A 25,133-nucleotide genomic window follows, 5' to 3' on the forward strand; every position below is an offset into this window, starting at 1 on the left:
CATGTTGAAAAGAACATCTTAGATTAATCCGAACATTATATCCTATCCTTCCTGGATATGTACCTATGGTAACGCCGTGATCCCAGACCGTGACCCTACCCCGACCTAAACCTGCTCCGATTTAATCAACGCACTCAATTCCCTCCAGTGTCCTCATTGCTTTCCCGCCTTCTTTCTCGAAGAGGCCGACCAGCCGCTCACACTCATACTTCAGTCTCTCCTCCCCATTCTTCGCATTCCACAAGATCCATTCCTCGACGGTCATTTTCTTCTCTGAGGTGCTGAGCTCCCCCTTAACATCGCCGAAGAGTCCGTTTACATCGATGTTTTCCTTGTCGTTCGATCTGGTAATAACAATTTCATCCACGTCAACAGGCTTCCATGGATGTGAAGTTCTCAGTCGTCCGATGTTAGTATTGCGTTTGGAGGGCGAGACTGCGGGAGTAGTCTCCCCAAGGGGTATGCGAACAGTCTTCGTAGGAGAAATCACGGGTGGACGGACTGCCGATGGCCTAGAGGATGGAGGGCGATTTTCAGCATCTGAAGACTGCGGAGATGGCGACGGCGTGCTCTTCTGAGTGGGCGCGGGTAGGGACGATGGGGCTACATGAGCCTCAGCATCACTCCTAGAGCTCGTCCGCCTTGAATTGCTCTTGCGATGTTGTGAATTCGCAAGAGCCTCTGCGTGATGTTGCTCACGAGGAATATCACTGTATCTCTCAGCTGTCTTCGGTGGGACTTGGGAGGACCGGCGAGAGCTATTGGAATCACGCTGTGCATGGACTTTTGCGGTTTCTTTGCCAATTGACATCCTCGGAGCGTCCTGGCCCAGTTCATCGTCAGACCTCGAAACATCATCCGGAACCGACTCGGTATCCGCTACGACGAGCTTTTGCGCTTTTGCGGGCTTCTTGCCCTTAGGAGCAGCCTTTTTCTTCGACGGCTTCTTGCTCACTGGGTTGGTTTCCAGCTCTGCATCCGACTCCTGATGTCCTCTCGACTGAACACCGACTGATATAACCGAGTCTTCTTCTGGATCAGCAAGACCGTGGGAGTCTGTATGAGACACGCGAGCGTGAGCGTCCTGTCCTTTCGAGTTGGAGTCCGTTGCCTTCTTCTTCTTCGGCCTTCCTTTTTGAGATTTACTTTTCACTGGCGCTTCAACCACATGAGTCTCAGGTCCGTTGAGTTCGTCATCGTCATCCTGTCGATCCGCTGTCTGGTCCAATGATTCTCTGCTGGTTCGGATGTGCGCTACGGATGCAGTTGACTTCTTTTCGGGAGCAGAAATTGTCGAGTCGTTAATGGTCTCAACGGCCGTGTTACCTGCCAAAGAACCGTCGCCATCCAAGTCCGCTTCGAGCGCCGCATCAATCTGGGCGTCATCAGGTATGCGTGACCTAAGAGAAGCTTTCGACGCGGCGGAAGCTCCAGATACTTTGCGAGTTGCTGATGAACGGCCCGGTTTGCGCCCACGTTTCTTTGGCCCAGGTTCTGTCACCGATTCTTCCGCATCCGTATCCATACGCTCATTCTCGCTCATTGTGCTTGCTCGAGCTTTGGCAGCGCTTTCGCGGGACTGGGTAGCTCTCTTCTTGGTCGGTGGCTCTTCAGCGGCTTCTTCGTTATGTGGTTGCTGCTGCACATCCTCGCTTATATCATCGCTTGTCCTCTTCTTTCCCTTTCTGCCTCGCTTTGGCTTCGGAGGCTCGGGACGTTGCCCATCATTACTGTCTATATCGACCTGATGACCCTCAATCTCATCGACTTCCTCTTTCTTGATTTTGCTGCTTTTCGCTTTTGATTTTGTGGACTTCTTGCCGCGTGTTGATTTTGTTGTAGCCTGTGACATGATACTCTGGTCCATTGCATCATCCATATCTACCGTTGGGGCCTCAGAGACAGCCGTAGCCGTAGACTGGGTCGATAATCGGGATGTCTTGGAAGCACGGGGCTTCCTGGTTTTGGATCCTTTCGTTTTCTTGCCTGGCGGTTGACTGAAAACGAAGAAGGAACAGTCGGGAGAACGACGGTGGTGCTCCTCACTGGTGACGGTTAGTTGCAGTCAATTGGAAAGAACAGCACAGTCGTTACTCACTAAGGGTCGTCTTTGGGCTCCCAGCCATCGAGGGATAATTTGCAGTAGGCACAGCTAGCCAGGTCGTCGCTTTCTTCTTGCGGACAGAAATACCAGCCCGCTTCGACCATCTATACGGGTCACATGTTAGCGTGGTCTATAGGATGAGATCAGTGAGAGTAACGCTGTCACACAACCTTTTCAGTCTGGCACATCCATCCTCGCTTTCCCTCATGTGGCCACGAGAGGCTGAACGTTGCCTTCCTCGCTTCTGCGATCCGGTCGCTGGTTGGATCTTCGATCTCCGAGGGATTGGAGCTATGCTGTTGAATATCCATCATGACGGCCCAGCCACAATCTGGGGAGTGCTTTAGATGTTCTGCCAGTGGGTTATCATCCTCCTCCCATCCATCCAGCCCTCTGTGGCACAGGAAACATGCTGTGTTGTCGGGGTTGCTCTCGTAGGGCTTGTAGTAGAAACCTGCATGCGCCAGCTGCAAGACGCAACTAATTAGCCGTTTGTACCAGCGAAATTGATGGCCGACTGTACCTCTGCAGGAGACGGTGAGCTATGTGGCCATGTGATGTATTTTGACCCTTTCGCGCCCGATGTTCTTCGTTTCAAGGTAATGTCGAAGCTGGCCAGGCGGGCAGCGAAGGTCTCCATGCCTTCGCTCATGGCGGCAAAGGAGGTCTCTTTGGGGAGACTTCAAGACCCAAACAGTCCAATGTGCCCCCAGGAAACTGCAAATTGCTCTGTCGAGGCCGGTGTCGAGTGTAACTAGTCGAGTAGCTCAGCTGTGTCTCCGTGTTGACTCTATTGTTGTTTTTGGCTCCAATTACGGCCTGGCGCGCAACACGCGAGGGACGCAGCCACGTGACCCTCCCCGGAAGCGCCCGCGGTTGCTGGCTGGACTGGCCGGTACGTCAGACGGTCTGGCGGTAACGTTAACTGGCAATTATTATTATTACCAAGCCCTCGTTCCTTCATCCCCAGCTTCAAAGGATTCCAGCTGGGCATTCCCATCATCACTGTTCCCCTTTCTCTGGCATCATGGTTTAATGGTCCATCAACAAATGCTCCATCGTCATTTTGCGCAATTGCTACAGCCTCTCCGCTGTCTTCCGCATTCATTCTCCCCTCAGCCGTAATCATGCGACAACCATCGGTAAATTACCCCCTCCCTCAGAACCGGGCAGTATATGTGGGATATGGGATCAGGACACTGACCGATTATACTGGCAGACTCTCATTTCAAACGCAGGTCTCGGGCCATCGGTCCAGTTACGATCCCTTCTGCTGTCCTCTTCGCGATACCGCATTCCGTCCGCTGCTCACTTCCGTTCCCTCTCGACCGAATCTTTAACAAACTCGTCTGCCAATGGAGAACATCTCCCTGGACTCAATGCTTCCGCTCGCAAGTCAAACGCTGCACCCTTGAGATCTATTCCAGGAAGCCAGGAGTCGTTATTGACGCAACCGTTTTCGACGTCTCCATCGCAGCCCGCGGATTGGGATGCCAACCCCAATCTCTCCATCTCCGCCTTTTCCGAGCTTCCGTCGAAGAACTTCGGGGTCAACCAGCACATGATAATCAATGAGGAGTTCAAGGAAGCACTGCGTCAGATTCTGTGGCAGTTTAAAGCACCAATTCGATATGCATTCGCCTACGGTTCTGGCGTTTTCCCCCAGTCAGCTTCGCCATCCCCCAGCCAGAGTCATCCGGCGCCTCCGCAAGCGATCCAGACTGTTCAGCAAGGCAAGGGCAAGATGATCGACTTTATTTTCGGAGTTTCATACAGCCAACATTGGCATTCGCTCAACCTCCACCAGCACCGTGACCACTATTCCGCGCTTGGATCTATGGGGTCCTATATGGTGTCCAAGGTCCAGGACAGCTGGGGAGCGGGCGTCTACTTCAATCCTTATGTCACGGTTAATGGTACCCTGATCAAGTATGGTGTTGTTAACCTGGACACTCTCTGCAGAGACCTGAGCGAGTGGGACACTTTGTACCTCGCTGGCCGATTGCAGAAACCGGTCAAGATCTTGCGGGATCACCCTAGTGTCCGCCTGGCAAACCAGATAAACTTGCTTTCTGCGTTGCGCGTGGCGCTGCTGTTGCTCCCCCCGGACTTCACGGAACACCAGCTCTACAGCACGATCGCCAGTATTAGCTACATGGGAGATCTCCGTATGTCTCTTCCAGCCGAAAACCCTCAGAAGGTTAACAACATTGTGTCAAACCAAATGGCCAACTTCCGTCGACTTTATGCACCGTTGATTGAGACTCTCCCGAACGTCACATTCAATGACCCCCAGAGCAGCCATTCAGACTGGCTAGACAACCCCGAATCGAATTTGCGCCTGTCCCAGGACATGGACCCCGTTAAACGCGGTAATATGGTCCGGCGACTCCCGAAATCCTTCCGGGAGAAGCTTTACTTCCAGTATCAAGCACGATATCAGATCCCACGAGCGGAATTCAACGAAATGATGCAGAAAGCAAGTGATGAAGACCCCGACAGGATTCATCGTCGCCAGGGCGGTCCGTTTGAGAAGAGAGTCGCCGCAGACGAACATCTGAAGGAAGAAGTCCAAGCTTCCATCCGGAAGACGATCCGCTGGCCGAGTACAGTTCAGACGATCAAGAGTATTTTTACAGCAGGGATCAGTAGGTCCTGGCGCTATCTCCAGGAGAAGCGTCAGAAATTCCAGGATTCTGGCAAAGAGCAGGCAGAGCCTCCCAAAGTACCAGACGCTCAGACGGATAAGTCCAAACATGAATAAACTTTGTCGCTTAATTCATTTGCGCGATGCTGTGCTCGTGATGAATATTGGCATATTTGGCGGAATAGTTGCGCTGTTCTGAAACTCTCATAAGCAGGTTGGCTATTATAGATGGAAGAGCATTATAGGCGTTTGGCGGATCATCACCAGCTGGCGAGTGTGTGGCTGTTAGAAAATTTGTACATATATAGTTGAGTGTCTACGTTGGCAGCAGAGATTCCTGCGTGATAGAAGGGAAAGAACTGAATGGATTGATTGTTTTCAGACCAAGAACCCTGAACATCCGTAGCTGGACGCAATTATAAAAAGAAGAGCAGCCCTTGGTCTTTTCCGGTCTCGTCTCTCCTTTTTAGAATTTCCGAACACTGTAGAACAGAATCCTACGTACATATTATAAGAACTATGAAGTCGAGGACCTCGCGATTCCGCAGAAAGAGTCATCCATCCCCGCGGAGTCATAACGTTAGCTCCCAGGCCGCTTCCGGTCTTTGAAATTTAAAGCCCCTCCGCCACTCCGACCAACACTCTGCGCTCAATTCACCACACCTGCCGGCACCATGGCATCCAGAACATCACCGTTCGATCTGTCGAAATGCGCGCGTCCGAATATTCTGCAGCTGGAACCATACCGCTGCGCCCGGGAGTGAGTCGCCGACAATTGCGGCCCCAAGTCGTCGTTGTATTGCGATCAAGAAGCTAATGAGTCAGTGACTACAAAGATGATGGGACGAACGTCCTGTTGGACGCGAACGAGAACGCCTATGGTCCTGGTCTCGCATTGAATAAGGAGGGTGCGCTCGAGGAATCAGCTGCCAATGGCGTCCCAACTGGCTCATCAAAACCGGATATTGATTTCTTGGGTTTGAACAGATACCCGGACCCGTGAGTACTACGCTCTGGGTTAATATGGGATTGGTCTGGTTCTAATGTCTTTCTCATACTAGACACCAGGTCGAGCTTAAACAGCTGCTCTGTCAACTGCGCAATACCCACGTTCACACGCAAAAGGAACTGCGACCGGAGAACCTGTTCGTTGGTGTCGGATCTGACGAGGCGATCGACGCTCTTCTGCGATGTTTCTGCACTCCAGCCAAGGACAAGATCCTGACGTGCCCTCCGACATATGGCATGTACTCTGTCAGTGCCCATGTCAACGATGTCGGTATCGTCAAGGTACCCTTGGATGCTGCTCGAGGCTTCCAGCTGCAGCCGGACAAGATCAATGAGGCCCTGGCTGAGGATAGCTCCATTAAGATCGTCTACATCTGTTCTCCAGGAAACCCGACGGCGAACTTGATCGCAAAGGAGGATATTCAGAAGGTTCTGGAGCACCCGTCTTGGAATGGAATTGTTGTTGTCGATGAAGCATACATTGATTTTGCGCCTGAGGGATCGAGTCTGGCTGAATGGGTGAATGACTGGCCCAATCTGGTAGTCATGCAGACTTTAAGCAAGGCCTTTGGTCTTGCTGGAATCCGACTTGGAGTGGCTTTCACCAGCCCGCCCATTGCTCGTCTTCTCAACAGTCTCAAGGCCCCTTACAACATCTCCAGCCCGACTAGTGCTCTAGCGAAGGCTGCGCTTTCACCCAAGAACTATGCCGTCATGCAGAGTCACAAGGAGAAGATCATCGCCCAGCGCGAGAGACTTCTGAACGAGCTCCCTAAGATCCCCGGCGTTGGCCGCTTCCTCGGAGGACGCGAGGCCAACTTCCTTCTCGTCGAGTTCCTCGACAAGCCAGGCGGCAAGCCCAGCAACCCCATTGCTCTGGCCACATATGAGGCGATGGCGGAGAAGAAGGGCGTCGTCGTCCGATTCCGAGGCAAGGAGCTGGGTTGTGAAGGCTGCCTGCGTATTACCGTCGGGACAGAAGAGGAAAACACCAGATTCCTCAATGAGCTGAGAGTTGTCCTGGACAATCTGTATTCTGGAACGCCAGTGGTATCCTCCAAGGAGGAAGCACGGAAGGAAGCACAAGCCAGCAAGGTCGTTGATTGAAAGGGATACTCGTTCTGGGTATTCCTTCTTATTATCATCTATATGCATCATTCAGCGCCTAACGATTACGCCACTTTTTTAAAAAAAAATAGATGGAATTCTAGACCCGAAGAATAGGACCAGATATATAGAAATGCGGGGTTTTCATTGAATGCACAATAGTGTCCGACCCCTTATATGGGCTTGGATGTGACTGTACATATCTGCAGTGAATTAGGTCACTAAAATCAACAGAGCTCATATATTACTCTCAGATCCCCTACTCGAGCTGTTGCCTAGTTAGATGCCAACGCCTCTTTTTTTTTTTCCCTCTCTTCTGCTTTTCTCTCTACTCTTCTCTCTCTATTGCTGTTATATTGCTTCTCTCTATTAAGGTCTTCTAGATTCTTTTCCTAAAATTGCTAATAATAGTCGGCTATAATTAATAATATCTCTCTTTTTCTTCTCTCTATAATTCTATCTTATATTCTTCTCTCCTTGTCGCTAATTTATTACTATTTTTTTATTACTTTATTGCTGCTATATTACTTCTCTATTTATATTATTTTTTTATTCTCTTCTCCCTCAGCTTGCTGATAAGAATAGGCTATATTTAATTACCGGTCTTATTCTTGGAAGTGCCGCAATAAGCCTCCCGTTTATCTGTTGCATATCCTGAATTTGTGCTACAAAAATACCTCCCCGGGGTCAGAAACAACTCCAGGATGGCCGGACAATTCTACACGTTGACCCTGCTACCCTCACACGCGATGAACTCGAAGTCCTGGACTCCATGAACACTATCTGAGATGACCCCAATGGCCTGGAGAAGTTGCGGAAGTTCAAATGGATTTTTGATCTTCTTGTTAATTCCCGCCAGTCGCGGTCGAACAAGACACTTCCGGCGACCTCTTTTGACAACGTCATTGCTGCTAAAAATGCTGTTGGTGTTCGAAATCATCCATGTGATGATCAATACGCGTTGCAACTGAACGAGACTGCCAACCTCTCGGATGAGAAACTGTCACAGTGGGCAGGAAGACTCTTTGAATATTGTTACTCCTTGACTCAAAACAACACATGTTTCAATCTTTAAATGATTCAATCAAAGCCATCTCGTCCTCTAAATACTTCGAAAATGCTGAATCAGAGTCTATATCTAGGACAGTTATTGACATTATCTTCTGTGATCGCCTAAACCGGCTTGAAGACCAAGATGCACATAAATGTCTAAACTGGCTCCCCGAGATGGCTATCTCGGCGGAAAGTGCCTCACTGGGGAAAACGATACAAGGAAAGGTTGATTGGTGTCTCTCACACGGGAATAACGACGTATCAGAACTGGATACTACCCTGGTCGTGCTGTAAGTTTTTTTTTTTTTTTTTTTTTTTTTTTTTTTTTTTTTTTTTTCTCGTATAGTTTATTGTTAACAGATTTTTTAGGGAAGCTACGAAGTTGGGAGAGGGTATCTTGTCACTTCAATGGATGATCCAGAGAGTTGTGAGTGAAGATGTACAGTAGAACAAGCGGAGATCACACACAACCATCCGGATAACCCAGAGTCCTGCTAATGGTCTTCGTGACCTTTTAAGGGCCTAGTTATATTCTCTTGTCGAGCCTTTGCTGGGCAGAGCTTAAATAATTGGTCAATTTTGTCCTTTAGCCTTCGGGCAAGAGTTGCTTCTTAGCACGTCCCTATACCCCATGGGAGGTCTGCAGGGCTATATTAATAAATATCATCATCATCACTCTCTTCTGTAGGTATGTACTTAGATAGTCGTAAGTAGCTTCCGGGAGGGAACCCCGCTCAGGCTGTCAGCAAAGTCAGCAAACCAACCACGGACCTAGTCGCCACTTACAAATCAATGGTCCTTGGGACAGATGCGTAACGGACGACAATAATGGTGTGCTAATCGGTATCTACGACTCTATTTTCTAGAACCTCGAACAACAAAGAGATTGCGCCCGTTTATTTTTTTATTTATTCATTTATTTTTTTTTTCCCTTCGTGGTTCTATGACCAAAGAAACTTCCACAGTATATCTACTCACTTTTCATGAGTAAGTAAACCCCAAGTTCCGACCCCATCCAATAAGCATAGTGAGAATATACTGTTCTGACCAGATATGCTAGAGAGCACCTCGAGTGTGATTCCTTCAGTCTGTCCCCTTGATTCTAAGGCACGTGGGGCTAAGAGATCCCACCCTAATCGCCGATCAGATATTAATGTACCTGGCTCTACCCAGACATCTGACATTCTCAATCGGACAGAATGAACTGGATTCTCAAGCAGAAGAAGAAAGAGCATGTGCTCTTCACACTCCCGTTGCCTGAGCCGCCAGAGCTGTTGAACCGACTGAGAGAGAAATTCCCGGATATCGATTTCGAGTATATTCAATTCGGGACATTAGAGACGTTTCGGAATCCGCCGACGATACCTAGAGGTGATACCTACCTACCTACCTATTTCCGCATTGCACCCCCTTACAGTATCGGGAGGACAATCTCCTATAATAATCAACCTGGATAAAAACAAAATACAAAAAAAAAAAAAATGCCTCACTAACCAACCTTACAACCCATAGAAACAATCGCAGGCAAAACCGTCCTCGTAACTGCAGGAGCATTACCAGCTACAGCGGCAGATTGTCCTGACCTGGAACTGATCCATTTCATATCCGCTGGAATCAACCATATTCAAAAACACCCGATATACACGAATAGCGATATCCCACTCGCAACAGTGAGTGGGATCCACGGGCCGCCGATCGCGGAATGGGTGCTCATGACGACGTTGTTAAGAAATCGGGAGTATGAGCGATTATACGAGGCGCAGAAAGAGCATCGGTGGATAGAATATCCGGAACAAAGACCCAGGGATATGGTTGGGCAGAGGATAGGGATTCTGGGATATGGAAGTATTGGACGGCAAGGTTGGTCTTTTGTTACTTCTTTACGCATAGGAAGGAGGGAAAGAGATCAGAACTAACGACAACACCTCACCAGTCGCCAATGTCTCTCGCGCCATGGGCATGGAAGTCCTCGCCTACACGGCGACACCGAAATCAACACCTGAATCCCGCAAAGACCACGGCTTCGTCGTCCCCGGCACAGGCGACGCCGATGGCACAATCCCATCCCAATGGTTCAGCGGCACCGACAAAGCTGACCTACACAACTTCCTCTCTCAGGATCTGGATATCCTTCTGATCTCCGTGCCACTCACACCTCAAACACACCATCTCATCAGCAAGGCTGAATTCGAAGTGCTCGCGAAACGACGCACCTTCGTAAGCAACGTCGCGCGTGGTCCGGTCATCGACCAGCCTGCTCTCGTGGACGCGCTCAAGAAGGGGAATATTCGAGGCGCGGCTGTCGATGTAACGGACCCAGAGCCTTTACCGGCAGATGATCCGTTGTGGGATGCTCCGAATGTGGTGATTACGCCGCATGTGAGTGCGCTGAGTGCGCAGACGCTAGAAAGAATATTTCAGGTCATAGAGGCGAATCTAGAAAGGAAGGAGAAGGGGGAGAGATTGATCAATATCGTGAATAGGAAGAGGGGATATTAATCTACCTAGAGCTGATCTTAGGATGATGTGTTCTCTCTTGTTAGAAGGGTCACGAGGAGAATTATTGTTTCGGGACGTCGTTATTATTGTCTCGGGGACCTCCGATGAATACATTAGCCTGCAATGGACCCATTATCGCGTATCAAGAGACACAATCATCATACCGATGACTAAAATTTACGAGCAACCAATTCCAAGGTAAAAATACATAAGACCACCCCGAAAAGAAGTACAAATGTAGAACAAGAGGCCTTTGAACGGAAGGACCCCGTCGTCATATCCGCCTTGGAATCATCCATGCACACTAAACCCTGAATAGTTGAAAATGTGGAAATTACCAACTGCCTCTTTTCTCTCTGGATTGGTCCAGACCTTGTCTTATCCAATATTCGACCAAAAATGAGGCATATCATTTCCCGAGTCCGTTTTCAGCAAACGCCCGTTCTGATAGTTCATTTGACATTGCGAGTGTGATCGTAACTGATGTAGTTATAGGCTTCTGTGAGGACCAGGTGCGGTTACTTACCTTATTTTACGTATCATATTTGAGTTTTATTGTTATATACTTAGCTAGCTGTGTTTTTGAGGACGAGGACAGTATACGCAGAAGGTCGAGATAGAGATTAGAGTACGTAGACTCTGATGTTTATTGGCACTTCGTATCTAGAAACTTAGACTTAGATATACGAATACTACTTGAAGCATACATATTAACTAACCCTTTTAACTTAGCAAAACTGTTCCGATAGAAGCGTTAGGATGATTCGTAGGTAATAGCCAAGCACCAAGTTCGTTAACCCACAAGAGGCTCGCATGCAAACACCAGACGACGTTTCAATGTCGCACTTACAGAGATCGACTGTATCCGGAGTAGTCCTGAATAGTCGAATCAGAAGATAAGTGGTGTTTAATCGTAGAGTTTATCCCCATCGCGTTTGACTTGGCCTAAGTAGCGCTTACAGGGCCTTATGCTTAGGGATTTCCAGGAGTAGCAGAGTAACCTGCAGTGTGCATGCATTATCGTCTAGAGTAGGGTTCTTATCATTTAGTAGTTAGGAGTGATATGTTACAGGTTCATTTCGTTTTTTTTTTTTTTTTTTTTTTTTAGGGCCAGGGAAACATTGGCTTGCTTGACTCGGGTGTCTGTCTTTGCTGGCGGGCTGTTCCGCCCGGGGAGTTGCATGCGCATGTGAATGCAAGTATATCCTAGAGGAAGGGGAGTTGCAAGCCACATCTTGAAGGGAGGATAGCTGCAGTGATCAAAAAAAAAAAAAATTGGTACTTTCGAATAACAATTGGTTTTAGTGGGGTGTCGATGGGACGATGTTACCGAATTGTTCATCCTGAGGTAACTAGATCATTCGGATTCGCTACCCCCAGATGGGATGCTGGATATGATCTGCGTAATTACCTGTTTTGGATTCATGGTTGGATTGCTCTTTATATATATTTAGAGATTGATCATTTGTATGTATATTGGTGAAGCGGGAACGCCAATTACGAGCTGTGTCTAGGTGTATAATGTGAAATGTCTGTGATGTGCTCTGGTATACGCGTGTTGTATTTCTCGAATTAGACAACAGTTGCGGGGATGTTCTATTGGTTTTATCTTGCGGGATGTTGATAAACTAGGCCATTGGCTGCTGATAAAAGAGAGCAATAATGATAAACCGTTTCAGAGAATGTTGCGTCCCCTCGAAGTCTGGAAAGATTATTATTATTCTGGACTGGTCCTCGACAAGGGATTCTACAGGTGTAACTACCAATACTCCCTAAATTTATCAGGGATGCGTGATCGACTTCCGGAACAAATTCCAGCAAGCACATTAGGATAGAATATCGATTCCTTGATTGGGTCCATAAATTAACCCTTCACGGTCCACCAGGCACTTCAACTAACAGTTACTAACTAAGCCCCTCTCCCACGTGGACGCCCATGAAAATCAAAATTGGGTTCAGTGCACGGTTGTGTTAAGAACTTAGCGGACCATTTTGATGCCCCGACGTCCGACCAGCTCAATCTGTGCGCTTCCTGCATCCTAGGAAAGGCTTTTATTGAGTTCATATTTAATGCACTTAGAGCCCTAGGGATTCCGCTTAACGTTCCATCCTATCTTGGATTGTCCGCTTTTGCATAATACTCCGATGGTAGCGAATTAATAAGAATCCAGATTTTTGGTTCGAAATCAATGTGGCTTTTAGCGAGGCTAGCCTGGGCACGAGGGATATTTCCAAAAGCGGTCACATAGGTCCTCCTATACTCCATATGGATTTGGGTGCTTATCAATAGGGACCACTCGACTGCGGTTGTTCGGAGGGTCTCCGTCGCTGTTCCGGGATAAGAAGTGGGAGACATTCTCGTCGGTATACTCCGTAGGGAGACTACACCTATGGCACAGTCTAGAGGAGGCCATGAAGGGCAGTAGAAGTCGGCGGTTAGGGCCGCCACTACAGCGGGAGATGATCTCTTGCTCTCTCCATCGATGTTAGGGGAAGAGAGAAGTGATGATCTCGCGTACCTGTTGTTGTATCAACCTATGGTAATGGCAAGCAGGTACGAGTGTCACCCTGCGACAGTTGTATGCAGATGTGCCATGGCGATAGACAAGAATCGAAAGTAGAGCTATCAGATGGTAGCAATCAATTCGACGGATAGCTGTTGCTGTCGCAGTCGTTACCCTTCGATGCCGCTAATCGTCACCCTGGCTAGGACACCAGTCCCTGCACTGGCAGCATGGGTGTTTTCTGACGGATAGAAGTCTAAACGTCAGAGCAATAATAGAATCGGATCGAGTGCTATATACGAGTCAGTCAAAGTAGTCACTTAGACTATCCTTCGGTTCCATCGGGCTGTCAACTCCTTATCAGCGTCCAGAAGCTTTGACCATGTCGCCTCGTGAGGAGAACTCCATCCATCAATAGAGTATGGTCGATATAGGTAACCCCGTTAACTTATCGGCAAATAGCGATTCGTTGCTCCCTCCTGCTGTCACCGTGCACCGCATCAGCCTCCTTCCGATCAGTTCACAAACGATACTGATTGGGCTTGCCGTCTGAAAGCTTCAGACCGTTTGGTACGGAGTAGACGCGGGTATCCTCTCGTTCGTCACCTTCTCCTGGCGACTCTGATCACTCACTGGTCTGTTCTGGGGTGTTCTGCATGATGATGGCACTGCGACTTGGACTTGTCAAGCCAGTCGAGGACATCCGTCTGGCTCCCTCGGTCTTCTCCGGAGCCGCGGTAGGTACTCCATCCTGGGGTTCGACGATCCAGCCGCTGTAGTTGTCCGATGAGAGGCCCAGAGCGCCTGGAGAGGCAGTGATGATGATCAACTGTCAATTTTATCCTGACGTGACGGATAACCGCCCGGCTCGATGCAGGCCAGTAGGTGAGCACGCAGTGTGAGCAAGCAGTGTGATCTCTCACGCTGAGCTGGCGGGTGTCGCTGCCCGCACTTCGGGTAGATGGCAATCGTCGTTGCTCGGGAAGCAGACTTCACCAGCTCCAAGCCTCAGCGCCTCTTGACTGGTTTGGTTCAGCATGGCGGCAATCTCGCGGAGCTGGAGGCGCTTGATCAACCATCCCACCATTCTGGCCGGCCCATTAAGCTGTTCCCTGTGTCACGCTATGGCGGTCTGTTATCTCTGACCCTGCCAGCGGGCAACCCCGAGTACTGAATACTTGTAGCGACCCGGTTCCTCGAGCAGTGTTGGGGAGGTTAGTTCTTCACGATGCCTCGCCAGTCAGTACCTGGTTTTATTTCTTTTCTTCAGGAGAACTGAATGCCACACTCTCCAGCGGTAGGTTCACTCAGAACCGTGGTGTGTGCACCCCGCTCGTTGAACCCTACATCAAGCGCGCCCGATAGAAACGTCAGATGTAGTCGAACCTGAGCGCATCTCAATCACTTCTGGAAACGAAAGACTGTCGGCACGGAACGAGCATCGCATATACACGAGTCCACTGAGGAACTGAATACTGTTGAAATTCAGCTTTTCTGACCCCTCTCCGGAGGTGGCTCAGTAAGTAATCATGGCATCCATTTCGACGCTGGTTGCTCGAGGACTTGGTTCCCAAGAGCCTCCCCCAATCGAGACGAAGGTGGACAGCAATCCGACTCTACTTATGAGCTGGTGGGCAACTGGCTTCTCACTAGTTATCATTATTGTCCGGGTATGCGGTCGCTATGTCCGGACAGAACGCTTTTTCCGTGAAGACAAAGTCATGATGGCCAGTATCATACCGCTCTTGATACGGATGGCCTTTGTGCATGTGGTCTTGATCTGGGGAACCAACAATACGCAGACGGAGGGCCTGTCAGAAACCGATATTCGACATCGCGAGATAGGTAGTAGATTAGTCCTTCTAGCGAGGATATTTTATGCTATCTTGTAAGGATATACAGATCCGCCTGAGATATTTGACTCCATGCAGACCACTGACCAGGAGAGATATATAGCATCTGGACGGCAAAGTACACCGTCTGTGAATTCCTTTCCAGAGTGACAGGGATAGCCTGGAGAAGATCCATCCAATTGATACTCCGCTTTCTGTACTACTTCCTCGCTACCACATTGCTTGCCGTTATCATCGCGACGCTGGCGGAATGCCAACCGTTCGACCACTACTGGCAGGTGGTCCCTGATCCAGGTCCCAAGTGCCGGTCAGGCTATGCCAATCTGATCACTATGGGGACGTGCGACGTGATCACGGATGTTCTCCTTGTTACCTTTCCTATCCCGCTCGTCTTGACGACCTCGATGCCTCTCAAACGCAAAATTGCTCTTGTTCTCCTCTTTGCCCTGTCGATGCTGTTGGTTGCCATCACATGTTACAGGGTCCCTACAGTCATCCACTACCACGGTTCGCAGCAGCATCGTTCCCTTATAGCCTCACTGGAGATACTCGCTGCCACGGCCGTATCAAACGCCGTTGTCATCGGCTCTTTCATCCGGGACCGTGGTATCAAAAAGCCCAAGTTCAAGCAGCCATACGGTTCGGTTTCTGCGAGTGATATGGACCGTAGCTCTGTGCGACGGCCGACCTTCACACATCACCAATGGGGCAGCGACACTGACCTGGCCGGCGAGCTGGGTTTCCGTCTCCATACAGACATGCAGGACCCTGAATTCAAGTCGCTACGTCCTGCGCCGCTCCTTTCACCCAGGTCCCCTGCGCGCACCGGATCGATCGACCCGAACTGGTCATTTAGCCGCAACTCTACAGGGACGGAAGATGATCGAATCTCTGCGACCGACAGTTTGGGAGGCCAGAATATCAGCCCGCATGAATATATCGAAACAAACAAGACCCCGCACGACTCTGCTGGTAAGATGTCACCTCGAAAGGTCTCCTTTTTTGATGTTGGTGGTCTGCTCGATGAGCCTGTCTCGCCCACCGCGCCGGCCGCGGCCTCCAGAGTTCTGCCGGATCGAGTCCCATCCGCCCCCGACAACAAATACCGTCGCGGAAGCAGAGCTTTTCTTGAGGATGTAGGAGGGCTTCTCTCTACAGGCCCCGGGCTTCGCATCAAGAACATCTCCCGGACACGATCGAGAACACGGTCTACCTCCCCCAATAGCAGTCGCCCTGGATTTCGACGCAGCTCTACTTCCCCCAATCCTATTCCTCCATATCGAGCAGAACAGGAGGTCAGCGGGCCTGCAATGCGAGGAAGCATCATGGAGCTGCAGGACGCCGGTGGCCTTCTCTCTCAGCATCGTAACGCGGGGCCTGAGATGCGCGAGTACGGGATGGAACTCCAGGATCCTGGAGGCCTGCTCTCCCGCGATGCCCATGCTGAAGACGGTCGGTGATTGCGCAGCAACAGCTGAGATATGGAGTTTGTTTTTTCTGATACCCTGCCCCGATAATGTCTGGTTTATAAGGATTTATGTGGTTAGCGATGGCGTTGGGGGCTGGATACTGCCACGGCACTGGAGGATAATTGTTTAGGAATGTGGCTTCGGAAGCGCACGGTTGAGATCTGGGATCTCCCTACCTACCATCTACTGGGTTTCATCTATTTTCATTTATTGTCTATTCTGTCTTTCTTCTGTACATGATCCACTCTTTTGACTGCTGGACAACATGGTTCTTTTCGTTGTGTAATGTACAGTACTATGTATGGGACGGCCAGACTTTGGACTCAGAAGGATTTTCTACTTCCTCCATATATGCTAAATATATTGCTGTTAATATAATACTCGGGCTGTGCGGCTTAGTTTCTTGGAGATAAGATACCGGGTGGTTCTTGCGCTCAGATCAGCAGCTGTCATAACCTCCACTTGGTCAAGGCTGTCGAGTTCTCTCCAGTGTGGAGCTCCTCCGTCATTAGACACCGCTATGATCTATCCAGTCGAGATCTGCAAACGCCTGGACCACTGTCCCTGACTGCTGAGCACGATATGCGGATGAGAGGGGTCTGCAGAACACTGCGTGGCGTGGTGATGTGACTCTAAGTAGAGCCTCCAGAGCGTGCTGCAGATAAGATCCAGACCTGATAGTCACATGTGGCTTTCCAAATGAATAACATCTAGAAGTCTCCATCGCCTTGCAAGCCAAGCAGGGTTTGGCGGGGACGGAAATCAAGCTTCGTCCAGCCTCCCGATTTAGAATCTCAGATGCGCTATCGACAAGCGACTCGAGTAGGGATGATGGCAATCCAGTGGGAATAGAAATCATAGAAAATACAATATAACGAAACGAAACAAAACAGATGAGATAGTAGACTCGAAATTGCCGCACTGCTCACAACAAGCTCTCGACTGTTGGCGCTGGACTGTGTCGTGGACGGAATCCAATCCTGTTAATAATAACTCTTCCTTGTCCCGCTCTCCCAGCCACGCGGCTTATGCTGCTTCGTCTCTTGTTCTCCCCATCTTCTCGTCTCCCCCATTCTGCTTTTCCTTTCTTTTCTCTCCTTCTACTCGAGAATGCCATCGTCCTGCGCAATCGCTGCGGCAGTTCTTGTCCTCAACACCAGTCGCCAATGTCGTTCGTTTTATAGTGGAGTTGCCCGATAAGGTACTGTACTGTACGACCTCAGGTTCCGTGGACCAAAAACGCAACTGTGAAATAATACAAACGTCCATTTGTACAGTCGCGGGAGCCCGCATTCCATCGTCCACATTCCTCGGACGCTCGACCCGTGGCTCGAGATCGCTGTCGTGCCCGATGGCACCAATACCCCTCTCTCGACCGTTGATATCCACTCTTATCAGGCCTCGCGCCGATATCGATATCGATAATTATACACACGGCTATGCGCTGCACGACCGATCGACAACGGCGCACTCATCCGCAATTCTCAATCCCGGATCCTCCCTCGTCTCCCGTCAAACGCAAGTCGTTTCCATCCCCGCGACATACGGCGGACTAGATGCCGGCCCGTCCCCCGGCGTCGTTGCGGGTATCATCCTTGGTTCCGTCGGCGGGTTCTTCCTCCTTCTCTATTTGATCTACACGGCTGTCGCATGGAACAATAACCGCCTCAGCGTAGTAGAAGAAGATATAGTCGTGCGAAGATCACCGTCCCATCGCCGTAGGTCGCGAGAGGTGGTCGAAGTAGTCCGGTCGCGGTCACCGCCGCGATCTCGCCATCATGATCGAATCGTGGTTGAGGAATCGGTCACGACCCAGACGGAGGACGATGTTGTGGAAGTGATTGAGGAAGCCTCTTCGGTCGAACCACCACCGCGGAGGTCACGCAGATCGGGAGGTTCGTACAGAACTGTTGATCCGTATGAGTATGGCGGCGGTGATGCTCCACCGAGACGGATGCGCAGATGATGGTCGTGATGGGACATACTTTTTCTGCAATTGTTCGATATACTAGCAGAAGACTGTATATCTGGATTTCGCTCCATTTTAGTCAGATCAGTCGGATTATTCGAGTGTGGGAATCTGCAAGTCTTCTAGCACTGAACAGGTGAATTTCCCTGGGGTCTATTCGAGGGTGCCTTGATCTCGATATGGTTATGGATACCAAAACTATTCCCGCGGAGATGATACGATCACACCTATGAATCCTACTGGAACAGCGAAGTGCATTCGGCACGGATGATCTGAGAAGGCACCGTTTATTGATCTACTCGTTCTTCACTCCGTCAATCCCGCATCTTCACTCGAAACTCGACCCTGCTTGGTCACCATTGCCAGCGTGGAACCATTCCATCTGCTGATCTCTGCGAAGAGATCATATCTCTTCATCACCTATTCATCTCATCATCGTCATCATCATCGAGTTGTGATATCCGGTGGAATTTCTGATTTTTTTTTTTTTAATTCTTTTCTCTTACGCGATAATACCCCCTTAATGTTGCTGCTTTTCCATCTTATAGAAACGGAAAGATGGAAGAAATACTCGATGGGAGAATGGCTCAGAAATACAGAATGGCCAGTTACTTATCTATCGTCCTACCTAGGACACCCAACCCCTCCTTCCCGTGGAAGAGATTGAATTTCTCCAGAACGAGGAGATAATGAAGAATACGAATTGTATCCAAGGAGGACATACAGCGTCATTCCCCTCAGCCAGAATTGGACTTACTTCATGAAAGATTCAACGTCTGAAGGAATAGTTTATTTTATGTGAGAAAGGGGTCTCAGAGCGGGGATATATAAGGACCCTATTTCCTTCTGATTCTTCTTTCTTGATTGATTGGACATATTCTCACTCATCTTATTTATGTATCTATGAATCCTGACGTGTGTATGTATGTATGTATCATTCGATCTATGATATATCAAGTATGGAGATATGAAATTACTACAGTACTTCATCGCATTTGACGATAATGCATAGGATTACTGTATATAGATCGGTATGCATGTGTGTAGTTATTGCTCTTTTCTCTTCTTTATTTCTTTTTATTTATATGCTATGTACATTCTATCTACGTAGGGATATAATAAATCTTGAATATCAAGTTTCTTTATAACTAGATAGACAAAGTAAAGAGAAAATTTTAATTTGGTCTCAGGCCGGCGCCGATATTCTAAGTGTGACTGGGCACGTGAGATGGTACAGAGAGAATTAAAAAAAAAAAAAGCAGAGACAACAGCGGTAGGCAATAGAAATGGGGGGGAGTTAAAAAGTTCTGCATTATCCTGGAATGCCATAACTGGGTAAGAGTGTTTCTGTCACGGGGTAAGATTCTTTAATCGACTTGAAGATATTTATTCTGATCTGTATTAATATATGCATGTACCGATGTGATGTTTCCTGCATCTTCTCGTGTAGAGATGAGGAAGATAAACCCCCGTCAAAGTCTCAGGGTATGTATACACTCGACTAACTCCGTCCCAAACTCCCGGAATGATAGTGGCAAAAAAAAGAAAGAAAGAAAAAAAAAAAAAAAAAGAAACAAGAGAGAGACAAAGATTGAATCAATCAGAATAGCAAATCCATACAGCAGCAGCAGGCCAACGCAGCCATGATACCTGCGCACAGGCCTTCTGCGCCGCTACCACCCCGATCCTGAGCATAGTATCCCTGTGGAGGCGGACCCTGTTGGTAGTACATCCCGCCTGGGGGTGGGGGGCCGTAGCCTTGCTGCGGCGGCGGATAGTATCCCTGGGGCGGAGGAGAGCCGTACTGGCCGGGAGGAGGACCGTAGGCAGCAGGATGGCTGTTGTAGTAGTCTGCGCCAGCGCCGGGAGGAGGGGACTGAGGGTAGCCAGCAGGCGGTCCCTGAGGCGGATAGTAGGGACCGGCGTCCTGATGCACTGGCGGAGGGTATGCGGGTGGATCACCTTGCTATATGTAGATCTGACGGTTAGCTATCTTGCATCTAGATATCTCACGTACGAAGGGATGGTAGGGACGAGGTATATTTGTCTGTGAGGAGGGAGAATCTTTGGAGGGACGACATACAGGCTTTGCAGACATCCTGGAGAGAGTCTAGATGACTTGTTGAGTCTTGAATGCGCTGTTTAACTAGCGGATGATATAACTCGATGACTCGAGATCGGGAAGTCGCAAGAGTGGCTCCTTTGGTAGTTGAAAGGAGAGCAAACAACACCGAAAAGAACAGATGGCGAGATAGTCAAGGACTGCCTAGAAATCTGTGGCTTCAAACTTCAAAGGAACAAGTTAGTCAAAGTTGCGAGCCAAGCGTAACGGCGCGGAAATAAGCTAGAGGCTTGGAAGTGCGCGAGAAACACTAGAGCTTCTGTTGCAGGCGGGTGACGTGGAAATGGGAGAGCACGACATACCTGATAGCGCGAAAAGTCCACGGCCGAGATGATCAGTAAAGAAGTGAGAGATAAGATGGAGAGGAAAGAAAGATTGTCAGACGGAGGCGACGGACGAGGACTTGTCGGACTTCAGTCTCAGGATGAGCCACACCGGAGATAGAAATCTGCACCGCCACCTCCACGGGCCGCGGCTCAGTCACTCGGCGTCCGTTGCGAATCTCGGCCGTCGGATTGAAAGAACAGGAGAGACTGAGAACGAGACGGCGACACAATACATATTATTGTTGCTGACATTTCCACGGTTCAAAGAGACCCTAGTCGATTCTTCCGTCCTTCATGCCGTTTCTAATTGCTGATTCTGACCATGGACACGAATCACATGCGTGTCTACATCTCAGGTCCCCGTTGAACGACCGCATCAACCATCCCATCCTAACCACGACAGGCAGATCGGAATTCATGACTCCAGCCATCTATCCACGATCGCAATGAGAAAATAACACCAGACGATGCCCAGTTCTTTCTGCCAAGGTCACCTGTCCATGCCTGTCTCACGTTCCCTTCTGCTCTAGAAAACGGCCCGATCGGTAGCTTGCGTCTAAAGATGTCGCGGGGCGCAACACAGCCTCACTTAGACGTCAGCGCATGCGATGGACTTGCAGACAACGTTCTTCCTTGCTTCTTGATACCACGACATCGAGAGTATCCGGGGCCATCCGTTCGAATCGAAGTGATGCTTGTCTGAGGGAGACTTGAGGTTGGTCTCTGCGTCGTCGTCATCAACGTTCGTTCCTTACCCGCGACCCAACAACAGGCCCCTCCAAGCAGATATACGCTTTGTTCCAATTCTCCCCCAGCAATTGAGGCGCGGAGCAAATCATTGGAGGTTTGCCTGGTCTGTAGACCAACATACTATGACCCAGCTGTTCCCACCTCGGCATGTTTATTTCCCTTCCAGCTCGTTGCACGACTCCACCGTGATTCTGCTCCACGGTCGAGGCAGTAATGGACCGGAGTTTGCGTCCGAGTTGGCGGAATCTCTAACCTCGTCGGAAAAGACTCTATTCGAGCATTTCCCTTCCTGTCGCTGGGTCTTTCCCTCTGCGAGATCACGCTGGTCTGAAGAGTTCGAGGAGGATCTGAGCGAATGGTTCGATGTACCCTCACTCGAGGATCCGGATCGGGAGCCGGAACGGCAGTTGGCAGGACTCAAGGAGAGTGTCGAGTACGTGCTGCGGATCGTGGACGAGGAGATCATACGGCTCAATGGGGATAGCACCCGAGTGATCCTCGGTGGTGTCAGCCAGGGCATGGCTGTCGGCCTCGTTGCGATGCTATGCGCTGAACGGAATCTTGGGGGGTTTGTGGGTGCCATGGGATGGATTCCCCTACGGGACAAGGTTCTTGCGCTGCTGGATCGTGGGGAGAAGGAGCAGGCATTAGAATTCTACAGGTGGGCGCTTGGCTTATCTGCAGCGCAATCACAAATGACGACCATGCCAGCTCCCGAAAATACCGCTTCGACGCAGACACCGCCAGAAGGAACAGCCAAAGGGTCATCCCTCGAGACGCCGGTCTTTTTGAGCCACGGTGAAGATGACCAATGGGTCGATGTGAGTCTGGGAAGAGCTGCTCATGACCTTCTTGTGGTACTCGGCTCGCAAGTCTCCTGGAAGACCTACACGGATGCAGAGGGCGACGGTCACTGGCTGAAGGAACCTGAACAGGTCGACGATATCGTCGCCTTTATAGCCAAAAGGTTCTCTTCATGACTCATGTCATCTACCGACGGGCACGCCATTCACACCAATACTGATTACAGAACATCAAGTACGTGGGCAGTTTAACATAAACAGGAAGCTCGTTTTATTTGCATCCTTTCCTTTCCCTTCCGGACTTTTATTTTAAGAGCGGGGCATGCACCGTTTTTCCACAGTGCGCCTGCTGTCTCTCATCATCTCATACCAAATGGAAAAAAACAGCATGAAGCCGGCTGGAAATACATATCCGAAAAGAGGAAGAAAAAGAAAAGAAATCAAAGGGTCGAGGTGACAGGAAGAGAGGTTGATATAAACAAGAAAGATAGCAACGGGGAGGAGCAGTGGAAAGTCATGTATATGGCAGACAGTGGGAATGAAGCCAGGACCCCAGAGCAGATATGCATCTTCATAGCTATGTAAAAGGCGCAACAGCAACAGAAAGGGAGCATGATCTGCATGTGCAGTGCGAAAAAAAGGATGAATATAAGAGAAAGAAACGTTGAAAGAAAAATGCTGAGATCGAGAGGACCTCATTCCATGCAGACGCTGATGCAAGCAAGCGATCAAGAGCACACGTGCGTATATAAGGTCTAGAGTGCGGTCGTATCAACGCGACCAGGTCTATGCCTTCTCTTCGAGAGAAGTCTCCTTCAGCTCCTCGGACACGTCGGCAACTGCATCCTTCTCCTGCTTCAGTTCGGCGTCCGCAGAGGCCTTGCCATTGACACCTGCGTTCGCCTGAGCAGGCTTCTTGGCCTTATCAGTGGAGCGGTCGTCGGCAGAGGCAAACTCCTGCTCCAGACGCTCGATCTCCTCCTGGGCCTTCTTGATGTTCTGTCCCAATGTTAGAATTGTTCCACCACGAGGAGGGGCTTCTCGCGTATCAACTTACCTCCTGAGTCTTGGCGTCCTGGTTCTTCTTCCACTCAACAATCTTAGCGGCCAGCTTCTCAACGACAGTGGGCACGTCGGTCTGGTTCATCGGAGGGTCGACCTTGATCTTGGCAAAGTCCTCGATGAGACCGATGTTCAGGTTGAACTTGTCAGAGGGAGCGGTAGCGCCGTTGGCGCCGCCCTTCTTGCCCTTCTTACCCTTCTTGCCACCTGTGCCAACGAAGTAGTCGTCCTCCTCCTTCTTGAGGACCTTCATACCCTTCAGACCGGAGTCGTCAACGGTACGGCCGACCTCGGCGCGGTAGTTCGCGCCCTGGTCCTTCTTGTCGCTGAGACCAATGGAAGCAAAGTCATAAGCCGGGTCGAAGTAACGGATGAGACCCTCTGCGGTGAGGATCTCGTCGGTGTAGGCGGGGCGAGAAGCCTCTTCCAGCTTCTTGTCCGCGATCTTCTTCTTCTTCTCCCGTTCGAAGGCATCGCGCTCGGCCTTCTGGCGCTCACGACGGATCCTCCAGGCCTCATCCTCATACTCCTTGTAGGCCTTGCGGGCCTTGTAGTAGTTGTCCTTGTGCTCACGGATAGCAGTGTACTTCTGCTGCTGCTCCGCGTGGATCTTGGTGCGCTCGTCCCGCAAAGCGTTGAGGTTCTTGAACGCGCTGTCCTGCTCCGCCTTGATAGAGTCCAGCTCCTTCTGGATCTCCGTGTACTTGTCGCTGAGCGCCTTGGCCTCGGGGTTGTCCAGGCTCTTCTTGAGCTCTGAGATCTGAGCCTTCAGGTCATTGATCTGCTTCTGAGCATCGTCCAGGCCGGCAAAGTTCTTGCGCTGCTTTCGCAGGGTCGAGATGTCGGCCAGGGTCTTCCTCTCATCCACCAGACGCAGCGTACCCGAATCGACCTGCTTCTCGAGACGGGCGATCTCCCGGTCGATCTCCTCCACGTTCTTGAACGACAGCTTGCTCCGGGAGCTGTTCTGCTCCGCGATGCGGGACTTCAGGGTGGCATCAAGAGCGTTGATCTTCTCCTGGGTGCTTGTCCGGGAGGCCTTGAATCCCTGCTGCTTCTGGCGGATAGAAGCAAGCTCCGCGCGGAGTTCCTTCTGTCTCTTCGCGGCAGGAGAGTCCTGGTTGTTGGGCTTGGCGCTCTCGATCTTGGCCTTGATTTGGGTCTGGAATGTGTCAGTAGATGCTCTGTAGAAAGTTGCAGGAAAAGAAAAGAAGAAGAAGAAAATAACAAATATGTGTAATCCACATAAAAGGTATTATTCGCAAATCCAGCACAATGACTCTGAACCCCAAATATAATCAATCCATTGTAGATGCAGTGCTACTTACCAGCTTCTCCTGAACGGCAGCATGCTCCTTCTCCAGCTTGGCGAGCTCGGTCTTGTACGCCTGCTCATCAGGCTTGGCCGGCTTGACCTTGTGCTCAGTGGCCGGTTGGGATGCGGCAGCAGCAGCCATTGTTGACGAGCGTGCGATGTGGGAGAGATCGAGGGAATTGAGCGACTCGACGAGCGCAGGAAGGGAACGACAGGCAGCCGGTCGATCGCCGACAGCAGACGTTCAAGGGAGGTGAGAGAGAGGAAGAAAAGGAGGAGGAAAAGAAAGGCCGATTGCTCACGAAAGCGTGAATTTGTTCTTTTTTCGCTCTGGCCTTTGGGGATGCTTTTCCGGGCCAAGCCTGAAAGAGGCGCTTACCGCAGCCGCTGCTAGCGCCGGACCCCGTCGATTTTTCGAGATTCTTCCCATCCGGACCTTTGAACGAGCGCAACGAACTGCGAATATCTGCCGTTGTCATCTTGGGAGCTGAGCGCGACGGTCTCAGTGTCCTCTGATCAGCCTCTTCCAGCTTTTACTTCCT

At 50.1% G+C, this 25,133-nt stretch overlaps 11 protein-coding genes across 11 annotated transcripts; 7 read left to right on the forward strand and 4 right to left on the reverse strand.

Annotated features, from left to right (window-relative positions):
* Positions 1–4: 4 nt before the first annotated feature.
* On the reverse strand, positions 5–2,894 carry C8Q69DRAFT_104401 (hypothetical protein). Its single transcript, XM_028625053.1, has 4 exons — positions 2,628–2,894; positions 2,275–2,571; positions 2,099–2,208; positions 5–2,045 (listed from the first exon to the last, which is right to left on the reverse strand). Exons 1-4 carry the CDS (start codon positions 2,754–2,756, stop codon positions 122–124), a joined length of 2,460 nt encoding a protein of 819 aa, XP_028481791.1. The 5' UTR covers positions 2,757–2,894; the 3' UTR covers positions 5–121.
* Positions 2,895–3,042: 148 nt separating this feature from the next.
* On the forward strand, positions 3,043–5,142 carry C8Q69DRAFT_480007 (mitochondrial matrix Mmp37-domain-containing protein). The gene is made up of 2 exons (XM_028631489.1): positions 3,043–3,246; positions 3,324–5,142. The coding sequence occupies exons 1-2, from the start codon at positions 3,232–3,234 to the stop codon at positions 4,866–4,868; spliced, it is 1,560 nt and encodes a 519-aa protein (XP_028481792.1). The 5' UTR covers positions 3,043–3,231; the 3' UTR covers positions 4,869–5,142.
* A 283-nt stretch (positions 5,143–5,425) lies between these two features.
* On the forward strand, positions 5,426–6,866 carry C8Q69DRAFT_408270 (histidinol-phosphate aminotransferase; the record flags this gene model as incomplete). Its single annotated transcript, XM_028628188.1, has 3 exons — positions 5,426–5,511; positions 5,577–5,750; positions 5,813–6,866. 3 exons carry the CDS (start codon positions 5,426–5,428, stop codon positions 6,864–6,866), a joined length of 1,314 nt encoding a protein of 437 aa, XP_028481793.1.
* A 1,059-nt stretch (positions 6,867–7,925) lies between these two features.
* C8Q69DRAFT_447837 (hypothetical protein) lies at positions 7,926–8,367 on the forward strand (the record flags this gene model as incomplete). Its single annotated transcript, XM_028629242.1, has 2 exons — positions 7,926–8,209; positions 8,289–8,367. 2 exons carry the CDS (start codon positions 7,926–7,928, stop codon positions 8,365–8,367), a joined length of 363 nt encoding a protein of 120 aa, XP_028481794.1.
* Positions 8,368–8,717: 350 nt separating this feature from the next.
* Positions 8,718–10,600, forward strand: C8Q69DRAFT_480014 (2-hydroxyacid dehydrogenase). The gene is made up of 3 exons (XM_028631490.1): positions 8,718–9,290; positions 9,432–9,779; positions 9,853–10,600. The coding sequence occupies exons 1-3, from the start codon at positions 9,119–9,121 to the stop codon at positions 10,416–10,418; spliced, it is 1,086 nt and encodes a 361-aa protein (XP_028481795.1). The 5' UTR covers positions 8,718–9,118; the 3' UTR covers positions 10,419–10,600.
* A 3,630-nt stretch (positions 10,601–14,230) lies between these two features.
* Positions 14,231–16,358, forward strand: C8Q69DRAFT_104784 (putative integral membrane protein Pth11-like protein). Its single transcript, XM_028625057.1, has 2 exons — positions 14,231–14,810; positions 14,879–16,358. Exons 1-2 carry the CDS (start codon positions 14,452–14,454, stop codon positions 16,233–16,235), a joined length of 1,716 nt encoding a protein of 571 aa, XP_028481796.1. The 5' UTR covers positions 14,231–14,451; the 3' UTR covers positions 16,236–16,358.
* Positions 16,359–17,595: 1,237 nt separating this feature from the next.
* On the forward strand, positions 17,596–18,210 carry C8Q69DRAFT_447840 (hypothetical protein; the record flags this gene model as incomplete). Its single annotated transcript, XM_028629243.1, has 1 exon — positions 17,596–18,210. One exon carries the CDS (start codon positions 17,596–17,598, stop codon positions 18,208–18,210), a length of 615 nt encoding a protein of 204 aa, XP_028481797.1.
* Positions 18,211–19,813: 1,603 nt separating this feature from the next.
* C8Q69DRAFT_510277 (putative UV-induced protein uvi15) lies at positions 19,814–20,311 on the reverse strand (the record flags this gene model as incomplete). The annotated part of the gene is made up of 2 exons (XM_028633174.1): positions 19,814–20,179; positions 20,297–20,311. 2 exons carry the CDS (start codon positions 20,309–20,311, stop codon positions 19,814–19,816), a joined length of 381 nt encoding a protein of 126 aa, XP_028481798.1.
* A 1,222-nt stretch (positions 20,312–21,533) lies between these two features.
* On the forward strand, positions 21,534–22,391 carry C8Q69DRAFT_447842 (Alpha/Beta hydrolase protein; the record flags this gene model as incomplete). The annotated part of the gene is made up of 1 exon (XM_028629244.1): positions 21,534–22,391. The coding sequence occupies one exon, from the start codon at positions 21,534–21,536 to the stop codon at positions 22,389–22,391; it is 858 nt and encodes a 285-aa protein (XP_028481799.1).
* Positions 22,369–23,061, reverse strand: C8Q69DRAFT_104570 (hypothetical protein). The gene has a single exon (XM_028625055.1). It carries the CDS (start codon positions 22,911–22,913, stop codon positions 22,524–22,526), a length of 390 nt encoding a protein of 129 aa, XP_028481800.1. The 5' UTR covers positions 22,914–23,061; the 3' UTR covers positions 22,369–22,523.
* On the reverse strand, positions 22,919–25,119 carry C8Q69DRAFT_104530 (nuclear segregation protein). The gene is made up of 3 exons (XM_028625054.1): positions 24,605–25,119; positions 23,272–24,438; positions 22,919–23,213 (listed from the first exon to the last, which is right to left on the reverse strand). The coding sequence occupies exons 1-3, from the start codon at positions 24,731–24,733 to the stop codon at positions 23,001–23,003; spliced, it is 1,509 nt and encodes a 502-aa protein (XP_028481801.1). The 5' UTR covers positions 24,734–25,119; the 3' UTR covers positions 22,919–23,000.
* Between the last annotated feature and the right edge of the window lie 14 nt (positions 25,120–25,133).

The sequence above is a fragment of the Paecilomyces variotii genome (genome assembly GCF_004022145.1).
Source record: "Paecilomyces variotii strain CBS 101075 chromosome Unknown C8Q69scaffold_14, whole genome shotgun sequence".
NCBI lineage: Eukaryota > Fungi > Ascomycota > Eurotiomycetes > Eurotiales > Thermoascaceae > Paecilomyces > Paecilomyces variotii.

What these genes read in the sequence shown, in the direction of transcription:
- C8Q69DRAFT_104530 (XM_028625054.1), bottom strand. Translation starts at nt 24,733, where the DNA reads ATGGCTGCTGCTGCCGCATCCCAACCGGCCACTGAGCACAAGGTCAAG. An exon ending in CTGCCGTTCAGGAGAAGCTG is followed by an intron (nt 24,439 to 24,604) that starts GTAAGTAGCACT and finishes GACACATTCCAG; the next exon opens with ACCCAAATCAAGGCCAAGAT. An exon ending in AGGACGCCAAGACTCAGGAG is followed by an intron (nt 23,214 to 23,271) that starts GTAAGTTGATAC and finishes ACATTGGGACAG; the next exon opens with AACATCAAGAAGGCCCAGGA.
- C8Q69DRAFT_104401 (XM_028625053.1), bottom strand. Translation starts at nt 2,756, where the DNA reads ATGAGCGAAGGCATGGAGACCTTCGCTGCCCGCCTGGCCAGCTTCGAC. An exon ending in GCTCACCGTCTCCTGCAGAG is followed by an intron (nt 2,572 to 2,627) that starts GTACAGTCGGCC and finishes TGCGTCTTGCAG; the next exon opens with CTGGCGCATGCAGGTTTCTA. An exon ending in GGATGTGCCAGACTGAAAAG is followed by an intron (nt 2,209 to 2,274) that starts GTTGTGTGACAG and finishes TGACCCGTATAG; the next exon opens with ATGGTCGAAGCGGGCTGGTA.
- C8Q69DRAFT_480014 (XM_028631490.1), top strand. Translation starts at nt 9,119, where the DNA reads ATGAACTGGATTCTCAAGCAGAAGAAGAAAGAGCATGTGCTCTTCACA. An exon ending in TCCGCCGACGATACCTAGAG is followed by an intron (nt 9,291 to 9,431) that starts GTGATACCTACC and finishes TACAACCCATAG; the next exon opens with AAACAATCGCAGGCAAAACC. An exon ending in TGGAAGTATTGGACGGCAAG is followed by an intron (nt 9,780 to 9,852) that starts GTTGGTCTTTTG and finishes ACACCTCACCAG; the next exon opens with TCGCCAATGTCTCTCGCGCC.
- C8Q69DRAFT_104784 (XM_028625057.1), top strand. Translation starts at nt 14,452, where the DNA reads ATGGCATCCATTTCGACGCTGGTTGCTCGAGGACTTGGTTCCCAAGAG. An exon ending in AGGATATTTTATGCTATCTT is followed by an intron (nt 14,811 to 14,878) that starts GTAAGGATATAC and finishes AGAGATATATAG; the next exon opens with CATCTGGACGGCAAAGTACA.
- C8Q69DRAFT_104570 (XM_028625055.1), bottom strand. Translation starts at nt 22,913, where the DNA reads ATGAGGTCCTCTCGATCTCAGCATTTTTCTTTCAACGTTTCTTTCTCT.